Raw genomic sequence first — 17594 nt, forward strand, 5'->3', positions numbered from 1 at the left:
TGGCTACACGGAATAGGCAGCCTTACGCGCGCCGATCCAGGATTTTAGCGGCTACGCACGTATCTACTAAAATCCCGCGTACTTTTGTTGGCGCCTGGAGCGCCAACAAAAGTACACGAACGCGCCGTTTTTGAAAATCTACCCCTAAATGCACAGTAGAATCTATATGGGTAGAAATCCCGTGTGTGTTGGGTAAGAGTATAGTGATAGGAGTATCCTACTGACACCTGGCCAAAATAATGAGACAGATAATGAAATGCTAAGACAAATTAGGGAAGCTAACAAATTTGGCAGTGCAGTAGTAATGGGAAATTTCAATTACCCCAATATTGACTGGGTAAATGTAACATCAGGACATGCTAGAGATGTAAAGTTCCTGGATGGAATAAATGAAAGCTTCATGGAGAAATTGATTCAGGAACCAATGAGAGAGGGAGCTATTTTAGATCTAATTCTTAGTGGAACACAGGATTTGGTGAGAGCTAATGGTGGTGGGGCCACTTGGCAATAGTGAGCATAATAATCAATTTTGAACCAATGACTGGAAGGGGGACAACATGTAAATCTATAGCTCTAACACTAACTTTTCAAAAGGATAACTGATAAAATGAGGAAAACAGAAAAAAACTGATAGGTACAGCTGCAAAGATTAAAAGTGTAAAACAGGCATGAACATTATTTAAAAATACTAACTTAGAAATGCAGAGCAGATATATTCCACGCATTAAGAGAGGTGGAAGGAAGGTCAAATGATTACTGAATGACATGGTTAAAAGGTGAGGTGAAAAAGGCTATTTTAGCTAAAAATAAACCCTTCAAAAATTGGAAGAAGGATCCATCTAAAGAAAATAGGAAAAAACATAAGCATTGGCAAGTTAAGAGTAAAACACTGATAAGACAGGCTAAGAGAGAATTTGAAATGAATTTGGCCATAGAGGCAAAACATAATAAAAACTTAAAAACAAATATTTGAAGCTGGAAACTTGTGAGGGAGTCAATTGGACCATAAGATGATTGAGGGGTTAAAGGGGCACTTAGAGAAGATAAGGCCATCACGGAAAGGCTAAATGAATTCTTTTCTTTTCTGTTTACTAATGAGGTTGTTGGGGAGATACCGGTTCCAGAGACAGTTTTCAAGGGTGATGAGTCGGATGAACTGAACCAAATCATGGAGTACCAGCACAGGCAGAGCAGGAACAAGGCTGGACTGAAGACAAGGCAAGGAACAACTAGAACAGGAGCAAGGCAGGCTCAGCCCTCCAATGGACCTACACACACCAAGGCAGTGAACACTAGCTAAATATATCCTAAATATGACGTAAATGCATGTCATATCATCATACTAAAAAAATGAAGTTTGCCTTCATGTGCTAGAAGAGAGGATATAATCCTTAGGTTCGGGACTGGTGGAGCAGAAGGAAGAGAAAAAGGTCAATGGCCACAAATTACTAGGGATGTGAATTGTTTTTTGACGATTTAAAATATCGTCCGATATATTTTAAATCGTCAAAAATCGTTAGAAGCGCGATACAATAGGAATTCCCCCGATTTATCGTCAAAAATCGTAAATCGGGGGAGGGGAAGGGGGAGGGCGGAAAAACCGGCACACTAAAACAACCCTAAAACCCACCCCGACCCTTTAAAATAAATCCTCCACCCTCCCGAACCCCCCCAAAATGCCTTAAATTACCTGGGGTCCAGAGCGGGGGTCCCGTGTGATCTTTTACTCTCGGGCCTGCGGTGCGTTGTAGAAATGGCGCCGGTGCTACCTTTGCCCTGTCATATGACAGGTCAAAGGTAGCGCCGGCGCCATTTTGTTTTTTGTCCCCGACGTCAGGAGTGTAGGAGATCGCTCCCGAACCCCCGCTGGACCCCCAGGGACTTTTGGCCAGCTTGGGGGGGCCTCCTGACCCCCACAAGACTTGCCAAAAGTCCAGCGGGGGTCCGGGAGCGACCTCCTGCACTCGAATCATTTTGCCGTACAAAATGGCGCCGGCCATACGGCATATGGCAGGCGCCATTTGTATGGCAAAACGACATCAGGAGCGTAGGAGATTGCTCCCGGACCCCCGCTGGACCCCCAGGGACTTTTGGCCAGCTTGGGGGGGGGCTCCTGACCCCCACAAGACTTGCCAAAAGTCCAGCGGGTGTCCGGAACGACCTCCTGCAGTCGAATCGTGTTGCCGTACGGCCGGCGCCATTTTGCACAAAATGGCAAGTCTTGTGGGGGTCAGGAGGCCCCCCCCAAGCTGGCCAAAAGTCCCTGGGGGTCCAGCGGGGGTCCGGGAACGACCTCCTGCAGTCGAATCGTGTTGCCGTACGGCCGGCGCCATTTTGCGCAAAATGGCGCCGGCCGTACGGCAAAACAATTCGATTGCAGGAGAGCGCTCCCGGACCCTCGCTAGACTTTTGGAAAATCTTGTGGGGGTCAGGAGGCCCCCCCCAAGCTGGCCAAAAGTTCCTGGGGGTCCAGCGGGGGTCCGGGAGCGATCTCCTACGCTCCTGATGTTGGTGGACAAAAAACAAAATGGCGCCGCGCTACCTTTGTCCTGTCAGGGCAAAGATAGCGCCGGCGCCATTTCTACAATGCACCGCAGGCCCGAGAGTAAAAGATCACACCGGGACCCCCGCTCTGGACCCCAGGTAATTTAAGGAATTTTGGGAGGGTTCGGGAGGGTGGGGGATTTATTTTAAAGGGTCAGGGTGGGTTTTAGGGATGTTTTAGTGTGCCGGTTTTCCCGCCCTCCCCCGATTTACGATTTACACGATATTTACAAAAACAAAACCGCGACGAAATGATTCCCTCCCCCCCCAGCCGAAATCGATCATTAAGACGATCGATCACACGATTCACATCTCTACAAATTACCCATAGATTTCTCACCTAGACAGTCAGTGTGAAAATTGCCCCCCCCCCTGTATGTTTTACAAATATCGATCTCACTGGAACATCACTGAGTATCTTTGAAAAGTAAAATTACATGGAATTAGCACCCAAAAGAAATGTATAAAAAAGAAACAGAGTACAAACTTACTTTTGGGATAAAATAACCTCTAAAATTGGTATCTGTAGTAGTCTCATGAGGTAGATTCATTGGAACGACATCAGCAAACCTTTGAATTTCATGAATGACTGCATCAGTGTAAGGCATTTGTTTCCGATGCTCAATTCGAGGCTGAGAGGATCCTATGACTCTTTCTATCTCTTCTTGGACTTTTTCTAATAAATCATAAAATAATTAAATGAATGGAAAGAATAAAATGCCAAATAAAGATTTATATGAAAATGTAACTCATAAATAAAATAGTGGAGAATAATCCTCACCCTAAAAAAACAAAAAAAAGTACCTGAATACATTATTATTAACATGCATGCCAACAACTGCACTAACTACTAAGAGGGTGATTTTCAAACAGTGCTTTACTAAAGAAATGCTTTTTTACTTTACTTGTGTTTATCCTGTATATGCTTAAGTTTTGCCAGACTGACAGGAAGTATTTCCAGAGTGGGTTTGGGGAGTAGGTTTGCACTTTCATGCATACTTTTGTCTTTTCAAAAGTATGGATGTAAATTTTCCCCAAAAAATGTTTGCATACATATTTGCAGGTGCAATTGTGTACAGGTAGTTTTGATGAGACAATTTTCAAAGCAAATATACATGCATAATTATGCTCTGAAAACTGGTGTAACTTATGAGTGTTTGTTGTCCACTTCATGCAGGCTGTTACAAAATTACCCCTTAAGTGGGCAATTTTCAAAAGATGTTACCCAGCAAACACCCAGGTAAAAATGGGGGCTGAAAATTGCCTTCCCCTTCTGTGGTTAAAAGTACCTCTACTGTACCTGTACCTGTACTGTTTCACAGAGAAGGGTTCTTCTACTGACACCGCAGAGGAGCAGAGCTGGGTTTGGGGAGGACAGAGCTGGCAGACATAGTGTGTCAAAGTATTATTATGACAGCAGTATTGGAAGCTACTGGGAGTGGTATGAGAGTACCAAGGTTCTGGCAGTGATAAAAGGGTTTGGATGGATGTCTGGTGGGGTGAATCAGGAGAGGCTGGAGGGAGTTGTGCAGATGGGCAATTATTGGCTCTGTACCCATTAACCTTTACATTGAAATTTGGAGGGGCTTGAGGAGACTGGAATAGGGGGGTGTTTCAATTTTGAATGCCCATTGTTTAGCACGGGAATAGGGTTCTGGGAATTAGAGTGGCAGACTCGCTAGGCTGTTATTTTTTTTTAAAGCCAGATCACCACTTAACTGGATATGTTCTTTTGAATATATCTGGCTTAGCTTAAAGTTATCCAGGTACACATACCCAGATAATTTTGAAACCTAAACTAGTGATATTCATACATAACAGGTTGGGTTTCAAAGTTATCCTGCTAGGTTTATCTGGATAACTTTATTCAAGAATATTCAGCAGGATGTTTACCCCATTGAATATCATTGATATCTTACCCAGCTAGCTTTAGCTGGATAATTTATCCGTGTTCTGGATTTTTAGAAATTGATCTCACTGTATATTAAATATTATAAAGGCAATATCAAAGTTAGATTAACTCAGCATTTATAAGTTGTTTCCATCTCTCTCATCATCTTTCCTAAGCCACGCAAAAGATTTCTAAATTCCAGGGCTAAGGAATAACATTTTCCTGTAGAACTGCAATTCTTTCAGTTTTGCAGTCACATTTGAAGAAAGGACCCATTTAGTGTTCGAAAGCTCATATACACAACAGCATAATTTTTGTTGGTCCTTAGTAAGATAATACACCATGCAAAGAGATTAGGACATTGGGCAAAGTACCTCAAAAACAGGCGGATTTTAAAATGAGCACGTGTGCACACATACGCACTTAAGTGGGCGATGCGGGGAAATAAAGGAAATTTCAGTGGTGCGCCAAATTATATGCATACTTATGAAAATGTGAGTATGATCATGCACAAATATGTGCGCATATCATCTGTGCATAGGTGCGCGCACAACACATCGCTTGAACGTGTGCACAAGCGGGTTATGTGCCCGGTTCAGCAACACACAACTTCCGGACCTTAGGGGCGTTCAAACTCCCTCATGGCCAATTTCACCACCAGGGACATCCACCTGCTGGCATTCCTGGTGGTGGCCAATGAGGGAAACCTCATTTTTGTGCCAGGAGAGTGGTGGACCCTGCGGCAGAACACAACTGCCTAGTGGGAGTTGCGGACCGCCTTAAATTGCGGTCCCTCATTACCACATGGTGTAAGTAGAATGGGGAAAATGGGGGTGAAGAGGGTGAGGCCATGCATGGGGGGGGGGGGGGGGCTACTGGAGGAGGTAATGAGTGTCCTACATTAAAGATTAACAATCCATAGTAAGATATCAATATGACACATTGAATGCAACAGTGCACTATTAATGGGCGTCATCCTTTTTGCCCTATAAATCAAAGACCTGAAGAAGAAGGCCCAGGAGGTATGCCTGAAGTGGCAGCACTGTAAGGACTGGCTGTGCACTCAGTGAGTTGGGGTTAGAAGTAAGATATTCTTCAGGCCAACTTGGAATATTCAATTAGTTCTATCTATGTCCTCTCTGTGCCAAGTACCACACTAATCACCCCCAGCTCTGCCAAAAATGGTCTTCACTTTCACTAACTGTCCTTTACATGTCTCTCTGTCACAGGCTCCACTATCCTGAAAGAGTTTAGGGAAGACACCCTTTAGCCTAGGTAGCATTCCTTTGGGGACTTTAATCCCACTCCTACATGGATTTCCATGTAAATAACTGAGCCCTGGTCCAGTAGAACAATGTGTAGCATCACAAATCTACATGCCTTGCTATGTACACCTCTAGTGGTCACTGTCAACCCTGTCGCACATTACCCTCACCCTCTAGCACACAGTGGCCTCCATCAATGTATCTCCTGCTCACACCAATCATCTGGATGCCCATTCACCTATCTATATGGAAGCCAGCACCTTGATAACAGGATTAGCCAGCACCTTGATAACAGGATTAGCACCTTGATAACAGGATTAGCCAGCACCTTGATAACAGGATTAGCCCATACAATGCTTCCCTTTGCTTTCACTTCTCCCTCAAAAAGCAATTTTTTTAAGTGTCTCACTCATCCAGTGCATCGTTCTCTGTAGCATGTGAGCTTCCAATATGATACACACACTTGCTTTTGTTTTCACAGGAAACAACTCCTCATCGACGTTGTCCTCCTCAGACGAGGAGCTTTCACTTTACTCTGGAACTTTGAAGGAAATTACTACGTCATTACCTCAGCTTCAGCTAATATGGACTTGTGGCCTACATGTTTTTCAAGTTATATACCAGGCCCTGCTGCCCATGTTGCTGGTGACTATGAGGCTGAGAGTGAAAAAAGGGTAGTACATCTGGGGAAGGGGGCTGGAGAAAACAAATATAGCATCAGAGTGATATGTGAAGAAGAACACCAGGAAGGGTATTTGCTGTTTTTTAGGTCATGGGAGTAATTAGAAGGAACAAGATTTAGTGTAGTGGTGAAGTGGTCAAGCAGACAGATTAAGGAAAGAAGGGAAAACATGGAAGATCAGTGCAGGGAAATGGGGCCACACTTATGGCTATAGACACACTATTGAGATGGTGGAAATATGTGGTACAAAACACATATCACTTTTCTCCTATTTGTCTTTCTCCCCCTGAATCCACAAATTCTGCATTCTCATCCACCAGTAATTTTACTGTGCTGCATCTGTAAGGGTATTAGTAAAGATGTATAAAGTACAGTTAATGTCCCCTGATTTACAAATGTGACACTAAATCAATGCAACAGTTTGGTTTCCATTCAGTAGCTTGGCCTAGTTGCCGTAAAGGGACAGTATTCAGTCTACTTCTCACCTGCCTCACAAGGGCTTGTCTTCATGCAAAGGCCTAACAATACAGCAGACAGATGACAAGAAGAAATTCCTTAAGAGAGCAACTAAAACAATAGCCATAAAAAGCATACCTTTCCAGGTCCACTTGTACCATACCGGAGGAAACATAGAAACATAGAAATGAAGGCAGAAGAAGACCAAACGGCCCATCCAGTCTGCCCAGCAAGCTTCACACTTTTTTTTTTCTCATACTTATCTGTTACTCTTGGCTCTTAGTAACCTTTTGGTTCTATTTCCCTTCCACTCCCACCATTAATGTAGAGAGCACTGTTGGAACTGCATCTAAGTGAAATATGTAGCTTAATTAGTTAGGGGTAGTAACTGCTGCAATAAACAAGCTACACCCATGCTTATTTGTTTACCCAGACTATGTAATTCAGTCCTTGTTGGTTCTTGTCTGTATATAGATCCACTTTTCTTCATTTCCCCTGCCATTGAAGCAGAGAGTTATGCTGGATATGCATTAAAAGTAAAGTATCAGACTTTCTCCCCTGCCGTTGAAGCAGAGAGCTATGCTGGATATGCATTGAAAGTGAAGCATCAGGCTTATTTGGTTTGGGGTAATAACAAGCAAGCTACTCCCTGCTTTTTTGTGAATGCAATCCTTTTTTCCACATTTCCTCTTGCCGTTGAAGCTTAGAGCAATGTTGGAGTCTTAGAGCAATGTTGGAGTCGCATTAACCATGTGTATGTTTATTGAATAAGGGTATTATCTCCAGGCAGTAGCCGTCATTCCCGTGAGCCACCCATTCTTCATTCACATCCTCTAGACTTTATGGATCCACAGTGTTTATCCCACACCCCTTTGAAGTCCTTCACAGTTCTGGTCTTCACCACTTCCTCTGGAAGGGCATTTCAGGCATCCACCACCCTCTCCGTGAAGAAATACTTCCTGACTTTGGTTCTGAGTCTTCCTCCCTGGAGCTTCAACTCGTGACCCCTGGTTCTGCTGATTTTTTTCTGACGGAAAAGGTTTGTCGTTGTCTTTGGATCATTAAAACCTTTCAAGTATCTGAAAGTCTGTATCATATCACCTCTGCTCCTCCTTTCCTCCAGGGTGTACATATTTAGATTCTTCAATCTCTTCTCATAAGTCATTCGATGAAGACCATCCACCTTTCTGGTCACCCTTATCTGGACTGCCTCCATCTTGTGTCTATCTCTTTGGAGAAATGGTTTCCAGAACTGAACACAGTACTCCAGGTGAGGCCTCACCAAGGACTTGTACAAGGGGATAATTACTTCCCTTTTCTTACTCGATATTCCTCTTGCTATGCAGCCCAGCATTCTTCTTGCTTTAGCTATCGCCTTGTCACATTGTTTCGATGACTTTAGATCATTAGACACTATCGCCCCAAGGTCTCTCTCCTGCTCTGTGCACATCAGCCTCCCCCCCCCCCCCCCCCCCATCGAATACAGTTCATTCGGGTTTCCACTCCCCATATGCATGACTCTGCACTTCTTGGCATTGAATCTCAGCTGCCATATCTTCGACCACTCTTCCAGCTTTCTTATATCCCATCTCATTCTCTCCACTCCTTCTAGCATGTCCACTCTGTTGCAGATCTTTGTGTCATCTGCAAAAAGATAAATCTTACCTTTTATCCCGTCCGCAATGTCGCTCACAAAGATATTGAACAGGACCGGTCCCAACACCGATCCTTGCGGTACACCGCTTAAAACTGCTCTCTCTTCAGATAGAGTTCCATTTACCATCACACATTGTCTTCTGACCGTCAACCAATTTGCAATCCAGACCACCACCTCGCCACTCACTCCTAAGCTTCTCATTTTATTCACTAGTCTCCTGTGCGGGACTGTATCAAAAGCTTTGCTGAAATCCAAGTAGATGACATCGAGTGTTTTTCCTTGATCCAATTCCTTGGTTACCCAGTCAAAAAAGTCAATCAGATTTGTCTGACAGGATCTTCCCCTGGTGAATCCATGCTGCCTCTGGTCCAGCAATTCTCCCGATTCTAGATATTTCACTATTCTCTCTTTCAACAGTGACTCCATTACTTTTCCCACCACCGAAGTGAGGCTAACTGGTCTGTAGTTACCAGCCTCTTCTCTGTTCCCACTCTTGTGAAGCGGGACCACCACCGCTCTTCTCCAATCACTAGGCACCACTCCCATTTCTAGGGATCTATTGTACAGGTCTCACACAGCGGACCTGCCAGTACATCTCTGAGCTCCCTCAGTATCCTGGGATGAACCTCATCAGGCCCCATGGCTTTGTCCACTTTCAGTTTCTCCAGCTCTTCCCATACTTTTTTTTTACTGTAAATGGAGTTACATCTACTCCACTCCCCTCCAGTTTCTTGTTAACTAGCAACGGTCCTTCTCCAGGGTCCTCTTTAGTGAACACAGAACTGAAGTATTCATTTAATATTTCTGCCATTTCTTTGTCTCTGTCCACACATTGATTCTTTCCACCTTTCAATTTCACTATACCACTTTGAACTTTTCTCTTTTCACTGATGTATCTGAAAAATGTTTTGTCACCTCTCTTTACCTCCTTGGCAATCCTCTCTTCTGCTTGACTTTTTGCTGTCTTGATTAATTTCTTCATCTCCCTCAGTTCTACCAGATATTCTTCTTTGTGCTCCTCCCTTTGGCGTCTTTTATATTTCCTGAACGCTGTTCTTTTAGCCTTTATTTTGTCAGCCACCTCCTTTGAGAACCAGATAGGTTTCATTCTTCTTTTGCTTTTCTTTACTTTTCTAACATATAGATTAATTGCCTTGGTAATTGCTCCTTTTAGATTGGTCCACTGTTGATCCATATCTCTCTCGTTCTCCCAGCCTTTTAGTTCTTCCTCCAGATACTTCCCCATTTCATCAAAGTCCGTGTTTTTGAACTGCAAAACTTGGGTCTTTGTGCTTCTTTTTCGTATCCTTTTTGTGATATTAAACCATACCGTTTGATGATCACTGGTACTGAGGTGGGCGCCCACCTGGACATCAGAGACATTATCTCCATTAGTGAGCACTAAGTCGAGTATAGCTCCTTCTCTCATGGGTTCCATTACCATTTGTTTGAACAAAGCTACTTGCAGGGCATCCACTATTTCTCTACTATTATTAGATTCTGCAGCTGGGATTCTCCAGTCTAAGTCTGGCATATTAAAGTCTCCAACGATCACCACTTCTCCCTTCTTTCCTATCTTTTGGATGTCTTCAACCAGATCTCTGTCCAGCTCTTCCTTTTGGTTTGGAGGCCTGTAAACCACTCCAATAAAAATGGATGCCCCATCTTTTTTTAGGTCGGCCTATAGTTCTTCTTCATTGCCCCATCTTTCTTGCAGCTCAGATGCTTGGATATTGTTTCTGACATAAAGAGCCACTCCTCCCCCTTTCCTATCCTCTCTGTCCTTCCTTAACAAGTTATAGCCTGGGATTGCCGTATCCCAGTCATGAGATTCTGTAAACCACGTTTCTGTGACAGCAACAACATCCAAGTCTGCCTCCCACCATTAGGGCTTGCAGATCTGGGATTTTATTGCCCAAACTACGAGCATTTGTGCTCATAGCTTTCCAGCTTTCTTCGTTCAGGTTACTGCTGTTCCTGGACTCCTTTTGTGACCTCTTTAGTTGAGTTTTGTTATCCACTTTTCCCTTTGCATTTGTGCAAGAGAAAAGATTAGTACCTCTGATGACAGTCATCCATCACAGTGAGCTTTTTTCTTTGGTTTCTGATCTGGAATTTCTGTATGCATTGGGTTTCTTCTCTCTTTTCAGATAACACTTCAATCTTTTTCTCAAGAACTTCTTCAGTATTTAATACAGAGAAAGCATTTTGTACTAGTTGCACTTGATACAGTGTGTGTTTCCGGATCACAGGTCTAATTCTACCAGAGCCCACTGTAATACTGTTTTTTGAGTTCCTTAATGCCCTGTGTGAGTGGGGTAGAGTTGTGGGCTGCACAGCTATCAATAACAGGTGTCTGTGGGTCACAGGTCTTATCCTACCTGAGCCCACATGAAATCTCATTTTCCTTGACTTTTGGTTATTCTGTGGTAATGGAAAATTAATTCCTGAATAATGTAAAGTGGCTGAGACTTCCTTTATTGAAGGTAATTCAGCTTTAACTTCAGCCAGCTCCTTTTCCAAGGTAGAGAGTTCTGAACAAATGGTGCAAGCCTTAAGTCTCTATATGATTACCCTCAATATAAAGGCTCCATAGCAGTTGCATTGGATAGTCCTCATTTTGGTAAATATGATGTATAACACTTAAGGAATTACCAAATTACCAGCCTATATAGTTGACAAATTATGTATTCAGGCAGATTATATCAGAAACCCAACCCCAGGGGTGGGAGGGAGTTAAACAGTTACCCTTAATCAAGGTTGCTCTCAGGACCCTGTATCTGCTATTGCGTTTGATAATAGCCTACCCCAAATTGGCTTACTATGTTAAACTTTTTACGTAGCTGGACACAAGAAGCTTTAGTATTTCCTGTATTCTGGCTGAGCACAGCCCTCAAAAGATCTAATTGCCCCCTGCTGGTTCTGTGAGTCTGCTGCCCACACTGGTTAGAGCAAGGCTGTTTCAGCAATGCTTTCAGTTTTGCTTAAAAATTAACTCCACATCAATCTTTGCCCCAATGTTTATCTCTAGACAAACAGTGATTTTTTATAACAGCTATATGTAGTTAAAGATAGAGATTAAAGTGTAGAGTGACAAGAGTATCTCAAGAGGATTTTTTTTTGTTTTTGATCTTTTGTCTTGAAACAATTAACCCACAGCAAATTAATATACAACCTCAATATGTAAAAGCAGAGGGAGAGAGAGAAATATGAAAGTACAGACAGCAATATATTCTATCACAAAGTACTCTGAAATAAGTAGAAATCAGAAATATTCCTTATCTGTTAGTGAGATGCTTGAACAGAGTCTCTTCTGCTTAGGCACAACCCTCAAATGTGATGTTTCCTGTCTAGGCACAGCCCTCTAAAGTTCTAATTGCCCCCTGCTGGTTCTGTGAGTCTGCTACCCTTCAGAGCTATGCAGCCTTCAGAGCTTTCCTTGGCCTGTTACAGCTGCCATTCCTTGCTGATCTTATGATCTGCATACCTGAAGCTCTTCCAGATATGGTAAAAGGCAAGGAGAGGCCAAGTTCCCTGACTGAAGGCAATCTTTACAGCAAACCTCACAGCTAGAGTTTATGTGAAGTGTCATTCTCAGCATCTCTTTCGCATCCTAACATTTTAAAGAGGCCAGAAGAATGGGAAGGGGCAGGAGCACACACATGCAGAGAAGATAAGGTGGGCCACTGTTGAGGGACACCATTCTATGATGTACATATTCCCAACATGAAGTTGTATTTGCTCTGAGACATAAAACTTGTTGGTGTCCACATAGTTTTCTCTTTAATTGAATCCTGTGTTTGGGACACACCTAGGCATTCAGGTTTTCTGGATATCCACAATGAATATGCATGAGCTAGATTATTATGTAATGCCTATATTGTATGTTAATCTATAAAATGTCTTATAATTGTGTACATCCACAAAACCTGATGAATGCTTAGGTGTTTTTCAAGCAGTGAGTTTAGAGTTCCCAGCACAAACCATTTCCACATTGATGAATACATATAATTGTTATGGTTAATGGTATTTGGGTGGATCCTTGGACACTGTGGCAGCTGGCCACACCCACGGGGGGCAGTCCCGTGAGGGACCACGGTGTAAGGCTAGACTCCGGACAGACAAACACAGATTTGAATCTTTTATTAGACAGTTTAAGTGACCACCAGAGGTGGCAGTAGTGAGTACTGGTTGTACAGCCTGGCTGGGCGTGTCTCACACTGTACGCAGGAACAGTGAATCCTCTGCAAGGCAGTGCTGTAGTGGAAAGAGACTGAGAGTTATGAGCACACAATAAGATTAATATACAGAGTCTCAATGTAGAAATAGGAGAAGCTCTGAGACAGGGAGCGCAGGCCCTCAAGGAGTGAGTACCTGATCCCTTAGAGCAGAGAGACACAGTGGTGTTGTACTCACTTAGCAGTAACAGAGATTCCACTAGATGAGAGGTCTGGCACCGGAGCAGAGAGCAGGCCCTCGAGGAGCGAGTACCTGGTTCCAGTGAAGCAGTACTGTGGAGAGAGATGGTTTCTGTACTCTCTGATGGTAACTGTAAGTTAGTTCTTCCAAATAAGGGTATAGGTTGCAGGCAGTGACACAGGGAACATGGGCCCTCGAGGAGCAAGTACCGGTTTCCTGATAGCACCTGAAAGAAGCAGAGAGGCCCCCAAGGATCGGGTACCCCGTTAGAGACCCCGAAGGGTAGTAAGAGCTCCAGATAGCGCTGGAGTGGTAGAGTAGCTTAGGAACGGAGAGTGAATCCCATCCGTACGAATCCTGTTGCTAATTCAACGAGCTAGCAAATACTGTAGGCAGATATACCCGGAGGTCATGATGTCAGAACAGGGGGACGCCCCTGAGGTTCGCTCCAACATAGAGTTATAGATGTGGGCGGCATACGCGAGCATGCTCTAGAGGTACCTTTAAGGAGAATGGTGGGAGGCAGCACCAAAGCCGGTCCGGGGAAGCCGGAGAGAAAGGCAAGCAGCCGCGGTGGCCATCAGTCCAAGGTGAGCGGGAGGAGTCGAGAGTAGAGAGAGGTAGGTGAGGCGAAGCCATCGAAGATTGATGGATGCAACAATAATACAAGTATACCATCAATAAGGGGAAGGTATTTATCTGCTGCTTAGCTGGATAAGTCTTAAATAGAGCGACCTATCTGGATAAGTCAAAACGTATTCAGATAAGTGCACGTAAATGCTATACCTACCCACATTTTCTTATGTCTAATTCTAAAAATATATAATTGGAGATTTTGCCAGCATATTTTACATGCATTTACCCTTGTAAATCAGGTTTTACGTGTGTAAGAAGGCAGATTTTCTAACATGTACCAGTTTTATCAATTAGTCTACTAGTTTGCCCAGACCATCTGCAGATCATTGAGACCCTCCTAGCTCTTCAGCTTCAACTACCCCAATTTCACCAAGATTCCCCCACCCATCAGCATTTTACTTTTAAGATATTTACTATCACTTACTCTAGATATAGAGCGGGTGTAAATATATGCGAGTAAACTGCCAAATCTACATGTGTAAATTGCTTATAAAATAGCAACTTACATGAGTAAATGATGCTCCGCCCCAGAATGCTCTGAACTGCCCCTTTTATGTATGTACTTTTACTTGTGCTTGCATATATCCATGCATATGCTATCCCTTTTTAAAATAACGATTGTACACACTTGGGCCATATACAGATGTATATGCCCTTTTTTGCAAGATTAAGCCTTTGAAAATGCACCTTTAAACAAAATGGGGCTAATACTGAACCCTGGGAAAGACCATATAGCAATAACCCAATAGATGACTGTAGACTAATAAATGCCCAAATAAAATAAAATAAAATAATTTGCAGAATAATCAGGATTCCTTTAAATCAAAAGGCACAAGATCTTGTTTCAAATTAGCATTGATCGTTGAACATAAGTAGGAAGCAAGATTAGTTTAGAGGGCATTGGATCCAATAATGATGTAGAAGTTCCCACTTCCTTTAGAATTCCCATGACACTCAATTCTGAAATTTTGTTAAAAAATGAAGGCTTTCTTCCAAAAATGTAGAAGGCAAGATCAACTATTTCAAAATCCTCCAAATCTAATTCCTTCTGCATGAGAAAGATGAAAATTCTCTTTGGATATTTGCAATGGCTATCTTTTGGCAAAGAAATTAGTCAACATATCTGTTGAAAAATTCACCAGATTGCTCGAAGTTGTACTTCTTTTCTTTTCTGATAGATAAGAAACAATTGAAACAATTTTGAATGGTTTATTATGATGATTTTCAGCCTTCTTAATGTGTTTGTGAAATAAACCTTTTGCCTGCTTTAAATCATTTTTGTACATTATAATGCTTCTATAAATTAGAAGGACTTTTATTTTCCATCACTTCCTTTCTAGATGACAGTTTTGCATTACGTTTCTTACCTTGAATCTCTGGATATTTCATCATTAGCAGAAGACTCCAGCGAAGAGTAGAGGCAGTAGTACCCATTCCAGCAGCAAACAAGTTTTGTACAATATTAATTAAATTTTCTTCATTAAAATATGTAAGGTTAGACTTTTCCTATAAATTGAAACAAAGATAATTAAATTATTTTAAGGAATAATTTAAAATAAATATTTTAATCTATCAGCATCATATAATTTCTTTATTTGAGCAATTTATATTCCAGTAATCTGCAAATCTTTGTGATTATTACAAATATATAATCATAATTCAGCAAACAACTTAGAAAACACTTCACAAACATATAAAAATAAGAATTACAAGGAATTGACAAAAGCGTCCTGTCTAACAATTATGGTTGTCCAACTTGTTTTATGACTCTATAAGGGGGCCTTAAGAGGAAAATGCCATTGCAAAAAAAAAAAAAAAAAAAAGGTTTTGCAAGCTTTCCTAAAGTGGAGCAGATTCTTTTCTGCCTGATATCCTCAGGCAGGATGTTCTACAGTATAGGGCTTGCTACTTTAAGCATGTGACAAGCTCCTGGTGGGTCTGGTCTCAATATCAGACACAAAGCAGGATTTTATATATATATCTATCTATATATAGATAGATAGATATATCTCCTGTTGCAAAATAAGATGTTTGGTCAATGTGTTTTCAAACTTCCATAAAGGTATTCAGAATGACCTTAAAAACATATATAGGTCATGCAAGAGGTGGTGCTCAGTTCTGCCCCTGTTGCCACGCACAAATGGTGATTCACTTTCACATATGTGCTGATTTTATCTGCCTCCCTAAGTCCTCCACCCCACATACGGTAAATTTACTTCTGATCAGGGCAGGAGTAAATCTAGGTGGCATCCCTTCAGAGCAAATTTCTTCCATTGTTTCCTGTGGGAGGAAAAATGAATTTTTCCACTTTTCTTTGTTTATTTACGTATCACATGGATTTATTACCCATCATTTTGGACATAAGATTCACCCAAAGTGGATTACACCATATTAGAATAACATTACAAACAGAGGTTATTTGCAACTTTAAAATAAAAAGGGGTAATTCAAATTCCCATGGGAAACGCTGGCAGACAGTGACTTACATACTTTTTTCATTCCATCCCATGACATTGAAATCAAAGCTACAAAACAGCTCTGGAAAAAGTAAAAAATAAAAAGTCCAATCTTACAGGCTAATTTAAAATGTGTGTGTGTGCCCATATGCGCTCATATGGGTATACAGAGATACACTGGAATTTTAAATCATATGCGCACTTGCATGTGTATGATTTAAAATACGCCATTTTGCTTAGGTGATAGCTAGCACCACCCAGCCACAAATATTTGAATGTTTATTTTTTTGTTAAGTTTTTCAGGGGTCCTTTATGGTTTGTCTTAGTGTCTATATGCTGGTGGTGTGTGCATCCATGTGCCAAGCCTAAGTGCAGGAATGTGAGTGGCTCTGTGCAGCATGGATGCTGGTGGTGTGCATGTGAGATGAAGTGAGAGTAAGAACTATGAATGGGAGAAGCAAGTGTGGAGGGAGGCAGATGTTTGGAGATGATGGTGTAGGAGTTAGGGGCACTGACTGCTGCTTTGAAAGACAAGTGCTGTAATATGCCGTGACAATAGCAGGACTGTCTCTTTTAAAAGCATCAAGACACAACTCACAGGGGTCAATTTTAAAAGCATTAGTTGCACAAAAAGGCCCTTATATGTGAGTATGCGAGCTGCGCACGAACAGTGCAGATTTTAAAAGCCGTAAAGTATGTGCCTATATGTGCGTGCATGAGCAAAAAATAAGGGGGTGGAAAAGGGGCGGGGCCATGGACATTCTGGGGCGAGGCCAACAAGTATGCGAGTAACTCCATATTTTAAAACCAGAGGCTGCGGCGCATGGCGGCTTGTTAGCCGTGTATATTTACTGCAGCTCTTAATGAGGAACAAGTCTGCAGAAATCACATTTTAAGGCTTCCATGACAAGGCGAGGGTTGTCAAGATATCTGAAATAGGTTTGCTCCTAATTTTAAGCAGTTGCTCGAGCAAACCTATTTCAGATATCTTGACTAGGAGGTTGTTGGCACACATATATAAAGCAGATTTTAACATATACTTGTGCAAGGGACACTCCGTGTTCGTCCAATCGGTCCACTTGTTTGTCCATTCAATCTTGAGGACATCCAAACTCTGGCTCTTCTTCCTGCACTCCCCCACACTTGTCTAAAAACCCTCGCCTTGTCATGGAAGCCTTAAAATGTGATTTCTGCAGACTTGTTCCTCATTAAGAGCTGCAGTAAATATACACGGCTAACAAGCCGCCATGCGCCGCAGCCTCTGGTTTTAAAATATGGAGTTACTCGCATACTTGTTGGCCCCGCCCCAGAATGCCCAATGGCCCCGCCCCTTTTCCACCCCCTTATTTTTTGCTCATGCACGCACATATAGGCACATACTTTACGGCTTTTAAAATCTGCACTGTTCGTGCGCAGCTCGCATACTCACATATAAGGGCCTTTTTGTGCAACTAATGCTTTTAAAATTGACCCCTGTGAGTTGTGTCTTGATGCTTTTAAAAGAGACAGTCCTGCTATTGTCACGGCATATTACAGCACTTGTCTTTCAAAGCAGCAGTCAGTGCCCCTAACTCCTACACAATCATCT

General features: G+C 42.4%; 1 protein-coding gene across 1 annotated transcript in view; it reads right to left on the reverse strand.

The window, feature by feature from the left end:
- Positions 1 to 17594, reverse strand: part of LOC115088122 (cytochrome P450 2K6-like) — a 132377-nt gene that overhangs the window by 9426 nt on the left and 105357 nt on the right. Inside the window, exons 6-7 of the mRNA XM_029596095.1 lie at positions 14918 to 15056; positions 3036 to 3220 (exon numbers count right to left, since the gene is read on the reverse strand). Of these exons, the coding sequence (XP_029451955.1) occupies positions 3036 to 3220; positions 14918 to 15056 (324 nt within the window). The remainder of the gene's footprint in view (positions 1 to 3035; positions 3221 to 14917; positions 15057 to 17594) is intronic.

The sequence above is a fragment of the Rhinatrema bivittatum genome, chromosome 3, assembly GCF_901001135.1.
Source record: "Rhinatrema bivittatum chromosome 3, aRhiBiv1.1, whole genome shotgun sequence".
Lineage (NCBI taxonomy): Eukaryota > Metazoa > Chordata > Amphibia > Gymnophiona > Rhinatrematidae > Rhinatrema > Rhinatrema bivittatum.